The 18,387-nt window shown below is 41.3% G+C and overlaps 2 protein-coding genes across 4 annotated transcripts in view; both read left to right on the top strand.

The window, feature by feature from the left end:
* The window catches only part of LOC109469524 (troponin C), a 16,141-nt gene extending 9,688 nt beyond the window's left edge, over positions 1 to 6,453 (top strand). For all 3 annotated transcript variants that reach the window (XM_019768048.1, XM_019768051.1, XM_019768049.1), the window contains exons 2-6: positions 1,503 to 1,554; positions 2,183 to 2,326; positions 3,771 to 3,922; positions 4,128 to 4,230; positions 5,974 to 6,453. In XM_019768048.1, coding sequence (XP_019623607.1) covers positions 1,503 to 1,554; positions 2,183 to 2,326; positions 3,771 to 3,922; positions 4,128 to 4,230; positions 5,974 to 6,014 — 492 coding nt within the window. In that variant the 3' untranslated portion in view covers positions 6,015 to 6,453. The remainder of the gene's footprint in view (positions 1 to 1,502; positions 1,555 to 2,182; positions 2,327 to 3,770; positions 3,923 to 4,127; positions 4,231 to 5,973) is intronic.
* A 357-nt stretch (positions 6,454 to 6,810) lies between these two features.
* LOC109469525 (troponin C-like) lies at positions 6,811 to 16,567 on the top strand. The gene is made up of 6 exons (XM_019768052.1): positions 6,811 to 7,266; positions 11,658 to 11,700; positions 12,910 to 13,053; positions 13,763 to 13,914; positions 14,040 to 14,139; positions 14,969 to 16,567. The coding sequence occupies exons 1-6, from the start codon at positions 7,264 to 7,266 to the stop codon at positions 15,007 to 15,009; spliced, it is 483 nt and encodes a 160-aa protein (XP_019623611.1). The 5' UTR covers positions 6,811 to 7,263; the 3' UTR covers positions 15,010 to 16,567.
* Positions 16,568 to 18,387: the final 1,820 nt, after the last annotated feature.

Genomic DNA, 18,387 nt, shown 5'->3' with positions numbered 1-18,387 from the left:
CCCTCCCTCCCCCCCTCTCTCTCTCCCTCTCCATCTCTCCTTCTCTCCCTCTCTGCCTCTCCCTCAGCTTTTTTAAAACTGCAGATTCATTTACGAATTCTGATGGCCAGAAATTAAGAAAAATGGTTTTGTTTGGGGGTTAAGTGACATAATTAGATATAAATGTAGCCTGCTTTTGCAAATCACGAGCTAATTTGTATGATTAATGAGGATAGTCAGTAGATTAGCTTCCTTCCATTTTAGGACTTTTAAACACGTCACACATGTGATACTTCAGAAGCTTGTGGTCACGAGAACTGACTGCAGGGTCTGCCAGTGAGTTCCCCAGCCTGGCGGGACCGGGGCATGTCTGCAACCGCCATGAACCAGTCCCTGATGTCCGCGCACGGCTGATTGACGTGTTTATTTTGTGGCGTTGTAAGTTAGATAAAAGTAAATATCACTAGTTCAACATAAATCATGCAAATCAAGACATTGTTTGCATTATGGATGCGAGAATGCTACAGAAGCCTTCTTCGTTAAAAGTATCGAATGCAATTTTCAGGGCGAAAAAATGCAGTATATTTAGAACAAGGAAATTCGTGTGATATTGACATTTACTGTCATTTCGTATCACATTTTGTCATCATTTCATAATTGGAGCGTTTAAAATAGACCCAAAACAAGCTACGTGAGGCGTCCATAAATAGCCAGAACTAGCCTACGACACCAAAATAGCAACCGTCTTCCGTCAGCAACAACGTCTTTTTGCCTGATAGATATCAGTATGCTATGGAATAGGGTAGATTCAACTTACTACATTAAAAAAATGCCAAAAAATTGTAAATCCAGTTTTGTTGCTCTACAAACTTTGGACAACTTCTGATATTTGGGCAGAGAAGGTCATCAACAAATGAGGACGTTATTTGCAACTTAAAATCAATGGGGAACTTATAATCTGCGTGATTAAGTCGAAAATAGCAAAAACGAAAATGAACGACCAACACCTGAATAATACGCTAAAGCCCACACACAGTTGTGTGCGTACATACCTCATCATTTCTGGTCCGTTCCTGAGATGAGGTGGTACATCTATGCCCTATCGGACTGCGTGTATGGGAAACAAATAAAAAACTTGTCATAAAGAACACATATTGACAAGATACTGATCTATAATGCGGGTTCTAAAAATAATCCATAGGCCCGACTTCTTGTCTTTTGATGATGTATGTTGTGATTGGAATAATGTTGCCAAAAGCATAAGGAAAGGAGAAAACTTTTCTATTTTCCAAACAGAATATTACTATCACTACAATCTACAATATAGTGGGGTTATCTTATGCCCCGAGTAACAAAATTGACGTATCTATAACTTCTCTATCCATCTCTCTCTCTTATACAGTAATGCATATACAATAATTTAATACAATACGTAATTTGTTACTCTATTGATCAAGAGTTCAAGATGTACGTTATAAGGAACCATCTCATCTCATCTCAATGTTGTTTTTTACTCCCTCCAGTCGGACGATTATGTCAAGGCTCGGGTAATGTTCAAGGAGGAACAGATCTCCGGTAAGTTGGTACGGAGCAGAGCGGGGTTCATTTGAAAGAAGTCGCCAATATTTCCCCAAGTTTTTCATATCTCAACCAACAACAAAAGACTATATTATTGCTAAAGTCTCCCAACCCATTTATTTTTCAAAGAGTCGGACAATTCATCTCCCACTGCCTCCTGAGAAGAAGTCAAACCCCCTAATAGCATGACAAGAATAGTTTAATAGAATAGAATAGATTAGAATAGCAGTTACCTTGTTCCTATTACCTGTTCACATATTGCATATTTACTTTTTATCCTGTATGTATACCAACGAGATAGTAGGTTCGATAAGTATATCGTACACGTAGAAGTTCATGTTAGCAAATAGTCTTATATCACCACATGTTTCTCGTCAATGTCTGTATGCAATTAGCCCTCGGGCATGAATTTGTAATAAACAACTTCACTTTGAAAGAGTCCCTTAAGGGGCAAGGACAGAAAATCTGTGAATTCGACACGTGATGATCTATATTAGGTTAGTCCTACCACGCCATATCTCAAATGCGTATAATTCAACTACCACAAAAACAACTCTTTTTTCTGTACTTGATTTCTAGCCGACTGTACAATGATTGACTTTTCTAATGAAACGTTTCCATGCAGAGTTCAAGATGGCGTTTGACATGTTCGACGAGGATGGCGGCGGTGACATCAGCACCAAGGAGTTGGGTACGATCATGAAGAGGCTGGGCATGAGCATCTCTAGAGAGGAGCTGCAGCAGATGATTGACGAGGTGGACGAGGACGGTTAGTCTTAGGCTTCAAACTTACTACTCGGTAGTTTTTGTTGCATTCAAAGCATGTTATTCCAAATCAAGTTTTGGAATGGACAACGTTTTGGAATGCAACTGGTATTCCACACGTTGTATTCCAAATCATGGCGCAGGTGGACCACGATTTGGAACGTTCCAAAACGTGACCGGCCACGCTGTCAATCACGAATGATTGACAGGAGTGGTGATTAATTATTCATACCAATGTGTCCATATTTGGTTCGTTGGCGGCTCGTATACAGATACAGGCCGTGTCTAAACGGAATCACCCAAGGCGGTTTACATGTGGTTTACCCCGAAGCCGGTTTCAAGTGGCTCCATGTGAACGCTCCGAAATCACATTGAAAGCGCCTCGAGCCCAAGCCACTTCTAGAGGTGGTTTCGAATCGGTTTCCCCGCATCGCGATTTGCGTCTGAACGCAATGTGATTTCAATGTGACTTCGCCTGGTCATGGATTACGGGGTGATATTTCTTTATTTATATGCAATACCAACTTTTACGTGGCAGCAACTTAAAGAGCAGTAATGGTCAAATAATGTGTCCGTTCTAGGGCGAGCTTCACCGCCTCTGGTGGGACCACGTCGGCATTCGGCCGAGATACGCTGAGAGGGGGGGCATCAGCAAGCAGGTCGTTGACCTCTGACATTAATAACACGCCGCCTTGCGTGTTATCATCAAACAGCAATAAATGTAGCTCAAGCGCATTATGTTCGGACACGGTTTCACAGGTGTGTGTGCCACGTGGACCAGATGTGAGGAATGTGAGTTACCCGAATCGCGGTTTGGGTGATTCCGTATAGACACGGGCCACAGTGTTAAATCGTGTCGTGTTTACTTGTCTGAACATGTCGTCGAGCTTAGAGTGCCGACGGTGTATGGAGAAAATGACGTCCATGAACAGTCAGTACGATAATGTCCTTAGTATGATGTTACAGTCATAATCAATCATGCGAGTTTATCGCCATCAGTGCGTGGTCCTTGGTCGGACGCCCGCGCATCTGTTTCTCATTATTTTCCCGCTCACTTGATAGTTGTTCATCCAAAGAAGAGGGAACGTAATTTATCGTTAAAACTTTTTATATCAAAGTGTAGTTTGTGAATATTTACCGTTAAGCACATGACGTTAAGCGTTACAAAACATGTCCACCAGACACCTATCATTTAGCCACGCCATCAGAAGTACGAGGCCCCGCCCCCAGACACGTGATTACGGAGGTACGGAGGAGAGTTGTGTTGGATGTAGTGGAGGGATGAATGTGTTTGTAGTGGCATGTGTTTGTGAAGGGGAGAATCGTTTGTCAGAAGGGTTTTTGATAAATGAAGACAATACAACCATACCTACATACCGGAAGTTTGAAATTTACGATTTATTCTCCGTTGACCGATGCTATAAAACATATTTTCCATCTGTTAACAGGGAGCGGTACCATCGACTTCGAGGAGTTCCTGGAGATGATGGCCAGGGCCATGCAGGACAGTGAGCGGGAGATCCCTGACGACGAGCTGCGCGCAGCCTTCAAGGTCTTGGACAAGAACGGAGACGGTTTCATCGACAAGGATGAGTTCAGGGTTAGTCATGGTCAACTCGATAAACATATTCAACTGTCATTAGAACCTTGTGATGCTGAATTTCATTTTCCCCGTCAGATATAAATTGTTAACAAAAGCAAAATAAGCTTTCCTTTATATATGGTGAAATACCAAAGTGCTTTGGGTTTATTTGATCCCTCTATTAATGATAAGTATTATATCCTTGTACTCTTCCCTCCTGTAGGCTCTAGCATCAGAGTGTGCTGGAGATGACTTAACAGATGATGAGCTCCATGAGTTTATGGACGAGTATGATGGAAACAGGGACGGAAGGTTCGACTATGAGGGTAAGAGTCGTGTGGCAATGTTGTCACCGCGCTGGATGATTTCAATGTTTTCGTTGCTTGTACCTTGTTATTGGTGAACGATACTAGATACTGTCTAGATACAGAAAACTAAGCAGTAGTGGCTGGCAAGCTCGCTCGCATCCGAGCAGTGCAGTCACATCATGCCCTACTACCACCCTACCATTACTACTACAGCACCAATATATACTCGAGGGATAAACGTGAAATAAAATGTTGAACTATAATTTGACATGTGGATTTCACCCCTTTGATCCCTAAATTTCAACATTAATTTCACAAGAATATATTTACTAACATATAACCTTATAATCGTTAACAGGACTGTGAACAACGCTTTATCGACAGACAAGAGGATTTTAAAGAAATGTTCTATCTTTAAAATCAAAGGCCAGGGATTAGATTTTGGAAATCAGCGAATCTAAAATCTTGGACAGTCGTGATGTAGATAATTAATAATTCAATAACTTGTTAATCTGTAACTAAATTTTACAAATTGTACAAGGTATATCAATAAAAATGTGGTATTTTAGAAAATGACAATGGCCGCAAAAGGAACCAAAATGGATCCGAAAACACTTATTCTAGTACCTGATTAAGGGTGAGAAAATCCGTGCAGACAATATGACAGTGACTTATTAAGTAAACATATCCATGGTCTGTCGGAAAGCCTCCTATCGTAGTAGCTCGTGTGTTGACGAGAAACGCCAAGACGTGACCAAAGCCTTAGATTTAGATTTGCCTGTTCATTTGTAAGTCCCAAAATAAAGTAATTTGTTGACTGACGTCAGATGTCGGGACGTTCCGCAGGCTTGGCACTGGGCCGGCCCTGTGCCTTCAGCTTGTCACTCAGTCCGTATGGACTGGAGACACGTCTTGTGGCATGTCTTGTACGCAATAACGGAAGATCTCCCTTCTTGGAAGACTTGGAAGACATGCAAGATAACACACAGTCAGGGATATTCAAGCCTCAACCTTGTCAAATCTGCCCTCAGTTTCAAATCTGATCACAGTTTCAAATCTGCGTGATCGAGGATGACTACACTATGAAATTTGACTTCACTATCAAATCTGACTAGACTATCAAATCTAACTAGTTTCAAATCTGCCCACAGTTTCAAACCTGACTACACTTTCAAATCTGACTACACTTTTAAACCTGACTACACTTTCAAACCTGACTACACTTTCAAACCTGACTACACTTTTAAGTCTGACTACACTTTCAAATCTGACTACACTTTCAAATCTGACTACACTTTCAAATCTGACTACACTTTCAAATCTGACTACACTTTCAAATCTGACTACACTTTCAAATCTGACTACACTTTCAAACCTGACTACACTTTCAAATCTGATTACACTTTCAAACCTGACTACACTTTCAAACCTGGCTACACTTTCAAATCTGACTACACTTTTAAACCTGACTACACTTTCAAACCTGACTACACTTTCAAACCTGACTACACTTTTAAGTCTGACTACACTTTCAAATCTGACTACACTTTCAAATCTGACTACACTTTCAAATCTGACTACACTTTCAGATCTAACTACACATGTACACTTTCACATCTGACTAAAGTTTCAATCCTGACTACAGTTACAGCTACGGACACATAACTTGTATTCAATACCATATTCCTACCTGCCATCCACAGTGACACACATGAAACGATTTAGAATGATCAATATAACATGGCAATGCCCCTGTTACAGAGTGGAAGGAGATCATCCAGGAACTCAAGATCCGGTGGTAGAAACGTACAGCCGCCCTCTCATATCTACCATCTCCAAATCAACTGACAGCCTTTCGCATGCGCGAGGAAGTCCCTCGCAGTCCGGGGGACCCAGCTAACACACCGGCCGCTCCGGACGGACTGACCACGGCCCAACTTCGTCACGCCACTCTGCACTACAATCGTACTTGTTTTTGACTTTATTTTGTGTAGATCGTGTTTGTAGCTTAGTACATTCATAGATGCTTACATTTGTTAGGAAACGTGTAGGGATTGTTTAAGAAAAATCATGTGATGACAGGTTGTGCCACCATTCTTCGTGTTATACTGTTGTACATAAGGAAAGGAGACTTTTCCTGTGAAGTCTGTTGTCTGTTCACCGAATGCTACAAATCCAATTTGTGACTGAAGTAGCAGGATCCGGGAGGTCATAATCCTGTAATAAACCTGGTCTACAGTGGCTCACGTGTTTTCCTTGTATACGCATGCGCAGTCTAACGTGGGTAAGTAGTGTGTACGTGCCAGATCAGTCCCATGATCCTCTAGTCGTTTATCATCTTGGATCGCCAGTATGGAAGGAGCCCTGAAGACAACTGCGCACGTGGGCTCAGTCGCCACGTTCCATGTTCAGCTGCACGTAGTGAAATTGTAGCTCACGCCCCTCAAACTTGAATAGCCGCGGTGTTCTGACAGCGGGTATACTGTAGGGTGGGATAAATCCCTCAGAACTGGAAAAACAGACATATGTTATCAACCTTGAGGAAAGAATGCTTCGGGAGGACGCTTTTGTGATTTATTGGATCAAACCACGATATCAGGTGTGATACATTAACGCCATCCTTAGGTGAAGGTTCACGTTTTACCAAGGGTGGGACGAACCACGGTCAAATAATCCAAACTATCTTGCACAGCACTGATGAATCGTTAAAGAAAGTCGAACGCACTGTTAAATATACCAAGAAGGGGAAAACATGTGTAGTTATACTTGCTTGAATTCTCCATTTCACCCGTGGGTGATAAAATCTTGGAATGTTTCTCGGCGGCCATATAAGGAGTACAGCCAAGGTAGTGGCTGATTGCTTGGGCACAGGCTCCGTCCAACAGATACCCTGCATTGCAGCCTTACGTACAGACCCCCGGGACTGGACTGAGCTGGTACAAAAGTCACATTCCAGCACCGCAGGCAAAATCAGACTGACTGAGGAAAAGCCTTCCATCTATTACCCCCTTTCCTTGTTGTTAGCTGAAGGAAGAACCATCTGCATCAGATATGGTGAGTTTAATTAAATCTTGACATTATCTAATGGTATCGTCGTACTCATGATGCGTTATAACGTTATATCTATTCAATGGTAAGAGTAAACTAAAAGGTTTGTTTTATGCCAAGCTTAAAAATGTGTTAGTGGTATTTTGTCATCTACCAAGAAGAGCAAGTAAAGCAGGTATAAGTGTATGATACGGGACACCTTTGTACAGTTAAGGTCGCTCTGTTCCATAAGCAGTTTGTCCAGGTATTCACGCAACATGGACGCAAATCTTTGTCGAAGGTATCTGTAGACCAGCCGGGTCAGTTTGGAGCAAACGACTGAAAGTTACCGAGCCTCACTTTGTACTCTTCACCTCCATGGCTCCTGGGTAAAGGTAAACAAGTATTACTGTAAACTCCCTGGTCACCCTAAGATTAAACAAGCGTTTTCTGAATGCTTACAGCGCTACACTGGACGTTATACTTCATTGAGTTGTTTATGTAGAATTAACTTGTGATGGTTCAATTTCATATATTGAAATTTGAATTTCACTGCAGTCAGGTAAACCAATCAGACATCGCTTTGCACATGTGCACGTCGTAGTCAATCTCTTACAATCCAGAAGGTCACTTCAAAATCAGAAATAAAGAGACATGATGAAAATCAATCAGTTAGATGACACCGTATTATAGATTTTCTTCGTGTGATGACTCTACTTGCCATACGTAGTGTTTAAAGTGTTAAAGTATTAACGTGGAATGACAGGAAATCCAGCGCCAGTGGGGAGACCATGTTAGGTAATCGCCTGTGTGTCTATTGTCTCCCCTGGGAGGATATCACTTGGAATGTACAAAGTCAAGCGTGCTCCCCCAGATAATGTCAATCTGGTCGAACCAAAGCATCGGACTGAAGGTGTTATGTACGTGTATATCAGAGAGATATGGACTATGAAGTGAATCGGTTACACGTCATTTATTCACAACGTCATGGCAGCAATCCCAACATGCCGCGCTGTGACGCGAGGAGTGCCGCTTTGTGGCATACAAACGACATCAGATAAGAACAGCGTGTGAGTCGTGATTGACATATAGAACGGCTGTATTTATTTTTAAAACTCAGTTTTTTCACTTGATTGATAAATCCAGTTACGTCACATCTAACGTTGTTTCAATTCCTGAGGACCTTGATGACTGTTATTTTATTTGAACTATCGCCCAACCCACCTCTGCCCACAGACTGTTGTCCTATTTAAACAGCTGTAACGTCAAGGGTAGGTCACTAACACGGACTGTTTGAGGACAAAGAATTTTGCACTTCAACACTAACATTTGTCTGCGCAATTGTGCTGCCCTTGAAACAGACGCAACTTGACTTCATGTGCATTTATCGCCTCACTGTGACGAAGTTTAAATCAAACAAGAGCTCCGGATTCACAAACCTATACCTTCGCGAAGAAATATTCTCCGTATAACTATCGTAACGATCACGATGGCTTGAATGCTAGCTTTTACAACTTGAGTACGTTACAAATGTAAAGCCCCCATTATTGACCATGGAGGCAGTGTAGCCTTATCAATTATGTAAACAATGTTCTTTTATTATGATTTATATGGATTCATCATTTCGTATTCCAAAATCATCTGTTGTGCCATCTTCAGAAAGATATTGTTAGTAGCATTTCCTCATTATTGACTCATTATTAATGAAAATTAAATGGTGAAAATCTATTCAGCTGCAACTAAATCACTCCTGAAATTCAAAACAAAGCTGCTAGGGGACCTAACGTATTGTTTATTTATTTGTCTCAGACTCTCTTGTCTCCTTACATAAAATACTTGACAAACACACAAAACTGGCATAATCCTAAACTTAAGTTGGAGTAATGCCACTAGAACGTGCTGTGGTAGAAAGCAGAGAGGACCAGTAGATTAAATTTGTCAGAACTCGTCACGCGCACATGTACAAGGGCTATCTACCGCCCAAAACAGGCAATTCCGCTAGCAGTAACAAGTTGTAGTACGAAGGGGCTAAAAATCTGACCATATTTTGAAGACCAAACCACATACCAAATTTCATACAAATGTACGTGCAGCTCAGTAATGGACGAAGAATCCAACCATAGGATGGGCCGTGCTGTTCCTGCATGCTGTTGTTGCACAGCAAGGTCTTTCGGATGATAGCTAACAGATTTGGCCATTGCTCCTGCTCCAGTGGTTATAGATGGCAGAAATAAAGTCTGGCTAGTTAGCATGCGTCACACTGGGGCACTGGCGAACATTCGCCCCACTCATATATACACTACCAATGTGCAGCATTTTGATAATAACATTCACATTTTCCTGTCCTGTTCTTAGTCCATAGCAAACAACAATTTGGAGCCCCTCCCCAAGATTCAAAGAATGTAGCGTGCAATGTAAGCTTCCGCATGTCGAGGTCGAGGAATTGGTCCTGACCGTCACGTCGACGCTACACGGTAAGGGATACGTGAAATGGAGGGCCAAGTTTATGGACAGCCTCGCCTCAAGCTATAAAAGGATGGTAGAAAACCTACCACGTAAGAAGTACGCCCCGATCTGCCTTGTAAACAATAATCACGCTAATAACGTTCGACCATCGTACAGATCATACGTGCATAACGTTACGTTTTGCATTTTTACACTCGAGAAACTCAAACTCTCGCCAAGGTCCTCAGGATCATTCTGACTAAGGTCTAAACAGATACAGAGAAATCAGAGAAAAACAAGAAGACCTTAAACCTCTACGAAATAGATGTCTTGTAAATGCCTTGTCATTAAGGTTCTAATCAACACAATCTTTGTCCAGTGAAGGTTTCCCCACTCCAAATTACTGTTCACTTATTGTCGGTGTGAAGGTATGTTCCTTTGGTAGAATCCTATATGAACATTTCTTTGTTAAGTATTCAAATTATACGGATAATAATACGAATAATATATATGGAAGCAGTACCTCAGCTAGAGTTCCGCGACCAAATTATTTTTAACTTTTACAACTGACGGATTAGAAATGTTTCTCCCTGATTATGCAAATCACCTTCACCTTTGAATGCCGCAAGTATAATATTCCGGCAGTTACTACTGTAGAATTATAACATTTAGTCATCAATTTTGCAAATTAGTTACTACTGTAGAATTATAACATTTAGTCATCAGTTTTGCAAATTAGTTACTACTGTAGAATTATAACATTTAGTCATCAATTATGTACATAATATTTGCCGATGTTCATCACGTTCTCCATTACACATGTCAAAATTTTGAGTCATAGAATGCATCCAGTGATTGTGCAAATTAGAGCCCGATTCACATAATTGCCATTTAGCATCACTTAAGCTACCTTCACAGCAAAAATCACCACGATCCACCAACCAGTTCTTGAGTTATCTTCCTTTAAATATTTTTAAGCAAAGGCCCCTGCAGTTCCAGAACAAGCTGCTGACGTCACGCTTTCCGAGCACAAAAGCTATCTACCATTTAAAAGCCGTGACGCTACCATGTCCGGGATATTAAACCGGACGTTCCGCTGCAGAACAACGACAAGCCACCAGGTGTCCAAAATCTAATCATTTTATTGGAGGTCTCCTACCTACTAGATATCAAGATATACCATTCAAGCCTTTTCGAGGTAACGTGTTTAAAGACAGACAAAAAGACACACACCGAAAAACATGCCCTTCTTGGCGAAGGTTGGATAACCATGACGGAGGTAAACAAAATTGGTAATGCTACGCTTGAGTAATTTGGTGTTGTGTACATGCGATGCTATGTTTCTTTATTTTTCTTTCTCCACCTACGCACTGGGATTTTAGTGCCAACTGCACATGGCTGTTAAGTCAATAGAACCCCTGAGAAGTAATGTTTAATCTGGGGTCAAAATAATTTGCCAGTTTGTCTACAGGCCTGTCTCTGTCAGCTGGAGCTGTTTATCAAAAAACTGCTAAGGAAGACTCAGACCCGATTGAGAAGGAAAAGAAATTTTTGAAATGATGTGAAATTTGCAGACCTCATTTGAAAATTAACACAACAGAATGATGTGGCTATCACTTGATCTGCTCTCAGCAGGGCAAAAATCAGCAACAGTCACTTCGTCAGGGACCAAAATATCCAAACGTTACTCGCCCCGGTAATCCATGCGATATCTTGCTTCTGAATGCTGGGATACTCGTGGAGAACCAATTCATCAACCACATCGACTCGAACATCGATCATACACCTCCCACCACATAACACACCCTACTATCACTCAACCACAGTTAACCTGCGTTCTTATCTATGATCTACTCGTTGGAGGTAATGATTACAGAAGATAGTGTTCCCAATGAAAATAGAATATCAAAGAATATCAGATCAGCAGGAAATATTTGAGATACTAATATTATTGTTCTATGGATCAACCCTAGGCGGACACTGCAAGGCAAATGTTCAACGAGGAGCAAATTGCAGGTACGTTCTGTATGTTTCGACCTCATACCTTTGCCAAGTGACTTTTTAACTGACGAAATATAAATGTTTATCATAAATTATGCAAATGAGGTCTTCATTTACATACATCATGCCATTTGGTCATATTCTTCACTCAAACAACAGTTGTCCAGTGGCAGTCTTATCTAAATACAAAGGTATGTCCTCTTCAAGTATGCAAATGAGACCCTAACTTCATAACCTAGTTAACTAGCTTCATGTGCATAGCGCATTTATTTCTACGAGCGGATACTGTATACTAGTTTATGACTGTATGAATCAAATAACACTGAAATACAACTGTTAGGATGATAGGAATCATTCAATGAATGTTAGGGAACATCGAATTTCACAAATCATCCTTCCAATTTTTTATTTCTGTAGCCAGATAATTCAATCAAATGTTGCTAATGACGCCACTGCTCGCAAATGACGTTCTTTTGAGAAGCAAACAATATACTAATGCAACTAGAGTTGCACGACATCATAACTTCACTAAATGTTAACCTTTATGATTGACGAATCATAAATGTTCTATTGTCTCATTGATTATGCAAATAAGATAATCAATGACAGTCTCATTTTTAACAAAGAAAACTATTCTAGCAGTTCCTCATAAATTATGCAAATTAGGCCATGATTTGAATAAGTTATTTTTGATGCTGTTTATGTTCACTTGACTTCCGAATGCCGCAAGTTTGAAATTCCCGCCATTTATCAGTATGGAATCATTGAATTTTTTCTTTGTGCAAATTGGGTCACAATCTGCTAATGTTCCTCTTCCTCTAATTACTTATGTCACAATTATGCAAATTGAGTCACAAATATGTAAATTAGGTCAAATCCGTCGACCAGGTTTAGAGTTAGCCTCCTTCAAATGTTTTCAAACGCCCCTGTAGTTCCCAAGCAAGCTGCTAGGAGACCCAAACTTATGCCACTTCTTTCCGAGCCTACCTACCTAAAAAATCATGACCCTTGCGTGTCCAGATCTCGAGATATTGACCGATTCTTCATACCTCAACCGTTGACTACTCTTGATGGCCGAGTAGGAGGTTAAACAGTGGCTTAATGAAAGACTGAAAAAAACGTGTGTCTCCATGAGGGCGGGGTGGTCTGCGTTTACCGAAGGATGCCTAGTTGCACTTGTTTTCGCAGCTCAATGTGAAATGCCCAGTTTTATGATTTGACCAGAGTTCAAGATGGCGTTTGACATGTTTGACGCTGACGGAGGCGGTGACATCAGCACCAGGGAACTGGGGACCATCATGAAGAAGCTGGGACTAAATGTGTCACGTGACCAGCTGCAAGATATGATTGATGAGGTAGATGTAGATGGTAAGAAATTTGCCAAGTTACTAGTACTTGACCTTAATCTTAAGTTCTGCATGAAAAAAGTTCTTGCCTTGCTCCTATTTATCACAATCACAAAATCCGCTTTGCTAACGGAGATCCTTGTACTTGCTCGCCCGAGTCAGCGAGTGCACGGGGCCCGCGTTACAAAACGGACCATACCCAGCCCGCAAAACGCCTGGTAAAAATGGAAAATCTACTTCAGAAATTTTGCTCATTACTATTGTATGCTTAAACCTGATAAAGGAATTTCCATATTACATAGCGGCCATACGATCCAATTCATGTCGACGTATGTGTATCATGTCAAAAGGCTCGAAGATGAATTGTAAAACTTTTTTCATAATACGATTTTTCATAGTCATAGTTTAACGTTAGTTTAGTAAGCATATGATGTTGCTAAGCTAATTTACCCATTACACACCAGAAAAGGATAAAGCTCCAGATTAACAGTAGGAAGAAGATATATGCCACACCGCACGGCTGGCCACGAATTTAGCAAAATCACCGGGTATTTCAAGCCTTGGTTGTAAATGAATTATTATCATTAATACCGTTATGAAACGAAAGGTTTTGCAGGAATTATCACGCAAAAAAGACGGAATGAATGTGAGAGGTTTTTTTTAATATGTGTGTGTATCACTCTGTTACACTCATTCGTTAACGTTGACCGAAAGTCTTCTTGTCTCTCAAGCAAGCGGCACGATCGACTTCGAGGAGTTCCTGGAGATGATGGCGAAGATCATGAAAGAGGAGAAGTCTGAACTTCCTGACGACGAGATTCGGGCTGTCTTCCAGGTGTTCGATACCAACAGAGACGGTTTCATTTCGGGAAGAGAATTTAAGGTAGTGGCATTATACGTAGTGCACAATATTCGTATCGAACGACATGCACGCAATTAAAACAATATATAACGTGCTAGGGATTGTCTGCCATTCTGTCTCGTTCAGCTAACGTTACTTTGTTACAGGATTACCTGGACGACATGGGCGAGGATTTGACGGAGGAGGAAATGGAAGAAATTCTGGACGAATGTGACACGAACAGGGATGGCAGGCTGGATCTAGATGGTTGGTCCTGCTACGTACATCTACATGAAGTTGGAATGTTGTTCATCTGTGTTTGTAGTTACATACATATTTATTCATTCAACACAAGAGATAATTCTCACCTAGAGTCACTTTGATCGACCGGTCACTTTGATCTTTTTCAATAGACTGACCCAGTGAGACATGTCACGTGACTTCACCGTCAACACCGGGTTTACTAGAGACCTTTGACCTTCTTTGACCCAGTGTTGACGTTACACGTCACGTGACAAGTCTCGCTGAATCAGTCTACTGAGCTAGTGACCGGGAGAAAGCTTGTGTTGAAAAGCATGTTGGATTGTCTTTTCTTAAAGCCCCAGTACATTGGCGTCTGGAGATTTGTTTGCTATATGAACAGAGTTCGCTATATGTATTTAATGCAGAAATAAAATCAACATATATCCGCTGTCACTAGACAAAAGTGCGGTCAGGTCGAAATGGCTTTGATATCAGTATCTGTATTTATTTCAGAATGGTCTATCTTTGCACCATTTTAATGTTGAAATCATGGTCCATCTTTATAAAAGGTGACTTGGGGTAGTCCATATTGGAGGACCAGGATCACTCTGGTTTCTAATAAAGGAATAACTGAAACAAGTTTTTACACCGTTGCCCTGAGGCTTTTTGAATCAACATCGGTTCTTGTAACTAGCTTGGAAAGAAGCAGAGCAGATGTATTCATGAATGAACTAAAAAAAACTATGGGATTATCATTAAATAATCAACTCCGGGTCCCACCCAGTACCTTTCAGTACAGATAATTATGTTTATGTTCATGACATTTACCAAGTGTCTGTTTCCCGTTCTCCAGAGTTCCGAGAGATGCTGGTGACATTTAACATCAGGTGGTGAAGGCTGAGACAAGAGTCGCCTGTTGGCTCCTCCTGGAGGGATGTGCCGGGAAAATAACATTCGACATGAACTTTCTAGTCAGCAACATCGAAACAATTCTGTTAACATCTAAACTAAACACATGTCCTTAAAGCAGGTCAAGTGAAGACAAACTTACCGGCCATATACAATAGTCACGCTGATAAACAGTTGAATTGTCATCAATGTTTATATCTCTTAATGTTTATGTGCATGGCACTCTAACTTGGCTATATCATATCCACAGATGCGTCTTCAAAGTTCATAACTCTATTCTACACTGATGACCAAGGAGAGCAAAATGAGCGAATCTGAAAAGATAGAGAGCTTATTTCTAGAATTCTCCAACTGTCCATGATTTGCTATCGTGTGTTTTACTGAGAGGCCTGTATTGTCATATATGTCAATTTATGACAAAAAGTTCTAAACGTTCTTGCCAACACTGAGTAATTATGATTGGGACTTACCCCAAATTTTCGGCCGACTCCGTCAGCCTTGTTCACGGAATGGGTCGACCCTTCTACTGTAGCTTCCGGGGCGTGACGTCGGAAAGTCGTCAGATAACCCGCCTCTGTTCAGTGTTGGACGGTTGGCCCGAGTGTACACCGCTTCTTTTACTTCTCTCGCAAAGAAATCCGGTTCTGAGTCCAGACTTCTATTGTGGTATAGATATGTTGATGATACGCATTATGCCAAACTGAAGAAGGCGTACGCTGATGAATTCACTGACCGTTTTAACAGTTTAAACCCAAACATTAACTTCACTTTTGATCCGCAACAGAACAATTCTTTACCCTTTCTGGACACTTTGTCAGTGGTGAAAGAAGACGGTTCTCTCCAAAGTAAAATTTACAGGAAGATAACCCAGTTCCTGAATTTCTCTTCCAACCACACACTAGATCACAAATTAGGAGTTATGCGTACTTTGTACGGAAACTATTATCACTGATCCTCAGGACAAAGAGAAAGATCATGTGATTCAATCTTTAAAACTGTGTGGATACCCTGATTGGGCCATTGATAAAGCAACAACACCAAAATCAGCCAAATCTGTATAGATCAAGAAGACGGCTTCCTTAAAACCTAACAAGGGTTTTGTAGTATTATCTTACATTAAGGGTACTGGGAATTTTCGGTACATATGGCATCAAGACTTGCTTTAGAGCGACTCGGACTCTAACAAAAATCCTGGTCGCTCCAAAGGACATAACACCCAAGGTAAGTAGATGTGGAGTGGTCTACCACATCTCTTGCCAGGGTGTAACAAACAAGGGACAGTGTAAAGAAACATACATCGATGAAACAGAACGCTCGTTAAAAACACGGTTTCTCGAACACCAACGCCCGAGTTCTACTACTTCAGAAGTATCTCGACATATACACATAGAATCTCCATGACACTCTCGCTGACAGTCTCGCTGTAAACATTCTGGACTCAGAACCGAATTTCTTTGCGAGAGGAGTGAAGGAGGCGGTGTACATTCGCGCCAACTGTCCAACACTGAACAGAGACGGGGGGCGACACAGGTTATCTAACACGTACGACCCTTCGCTGCAATCACGTGTTTCCGACGTCACGCCCCGGAAGCTACAGTATGCTAAGGTCCCAATTGGAAAAAGGGGCCCTGGCGGGTAGTTCCCGAGCTGCCTTTTGGTACTTTCGGGCGGGACCCTTACGTGGCTCCGCGGGACATCCCGCGGCTATCGGGCTATTTTTGGGCCCCGAGAAGAATTGAATTCTGACTTAAATTCTACCCGGGCCCCGCGGACAAAAAGACACCGTGACCTCACCGTGAGAACACCGACAGGTACCCCTCCGGTTGCCGGCAGTCCACCGGGACACATTTGTTACGTCACAGATCAAATGATCACAACAAAAGCGTGAATTCTGCATTACGTATAGGTCAGTACAAGACATCGTCAGAGAATCTGCCAGGTACCTACCGGATGCCTGCCGGAGACCGACCAAAGAGGGTGACAAAATTTTTAACAAAATGCTACTGAAGGAAACTTTATTGTGACCACGACAGCCGATGCCCGCCCGACTCCTGAGCCCGACCGGGACCGGCCGGGGCTATATCCCCGACGGGCACCGGCGCAATTGGGACCTTAGCAGTAGAAGGGTTCATTCCGTGAACAAGGCTGACGGAGTCGGCTGAAAATTTGGGGTAAGTCCCAATCATAGTTACTCAGTGTTGGCAAGAACGTTTAGAACTTTTTGTCATAATGATAAACTTTCATGCTAATATGTCAATTTATTGGACATCTCCAGTTTAACCATGTTTTATCATTGCGTTTATTGACAACGAGTGTAAATCACACCACAATGATGCCAAGCTTGATACTAAACCACTGTTTTGAAAAACCATCTTCGATTCTTGCCTCCACATTAGTCTCACTATTCCTTGTCTCTTTTTTGTCGCGTGTAACAAACACTGCGTAAAGATGAACAGTTCGATAGGAAACCTCATACGGAGGATATGTTTCTAAGTGTGGGGTTATGGAAAGTATAACTCCAAAGGCAAACAGCTACTGTTGGCAAAATAAAGGGTACATGTACGTTCAATATCGGTGAATGGGATTTCTATGGTACTGCAGTGAAACATCTGGTTTATGTACAGTGTGCCCTGAACTTACTGTGGGCGGAATAGTGCACATGGAGGAGTGTACGAAACGAAACTCACGAAACTCTTTCTTAACTAGAGTCCACGATCTCATACCTTCGCCAAATGATGTTAGCCTTTATGACTATGACTTTATATAATACTAATCCCCATGATTATGCAAATACTAAGCCCCCTGATTAGGATGCATTTGCCTTCTGCAAATGGATCCTAATTGCATGAATTATATCTGTTGATCATATTCTACACCAAAAGATAGTCTTATATTAACAAAGAATGTCAATCTATCATTTCCTTATAAATTATGCAATTGAATATTTATTTGAATAAGTTATGTTTAATTACGTTCACCTTCACTTAACTTTCAAATGCCCATGTATGAAATTCCAGGCAGTTACCACTTTGAAACATTTTCTCATTAATCATGCAAATTGAGTCTTTATTTGCATAATCGATATCTGCCTGTGTTTCTCTCGTTCTTAATTACATATATCACAAGCTTCAATAGTCCTATCATGGAATGCAGCTGATTTATAGAATGTCTTCATAAATTACGCAAATTTCATCCGTATTTGCATTTAATATTATTATATCAAGAATCACTCAAGCTACCTACATACCAAAAATTACGACGATCCGTTAATTGGTTCTTGAGCTATCCTCCTTTAAATATTTTCAACAAACCTTCCCGCAGTTCCAGAGCAAGCAGCTAGGGGGTCAAACTCATGTCACTTCA

Source organism: Branchiostoma belcheri, unplaced genomic scaffold (genome assembly GCF_001625305.1).
Source record: "Branchiostoma belcheri isolate BF01 breed outbred unplaced genomic scaffold, Haploidv18h27 scaffold206, whole genome shotgun sequence".
NCBI lineage: Eukaryota > Metazoa > Chordata > Leptocardii > Amphioxiformes > Branchiostomatidae > Branchiostoma > Branchiostoma belcheri.
Note: the sequence above shows the minus strand (reverse complement) of the source record. Positions and strands in the feature narration are given on the sequence as shown.

Coding starts and splice junctions, on each gene's coding strand:
- LOC109469525 (XM_019768052.1), top strand. Junction 13,915..14,039: donor TTTCGGGAAGAGAATTTAAG/GTAGTGGCATTA, acceptor ACTTTGTTACAG/GATTACCTGGACGACATGGG. Junction 14,140..14,968: donor TGGCAGGCTGGATCTAGATG/GTTGGTCCTGCT, acceptor CCCGTTCTCCAG/AGTTCCGAGAGATGCTGGTG.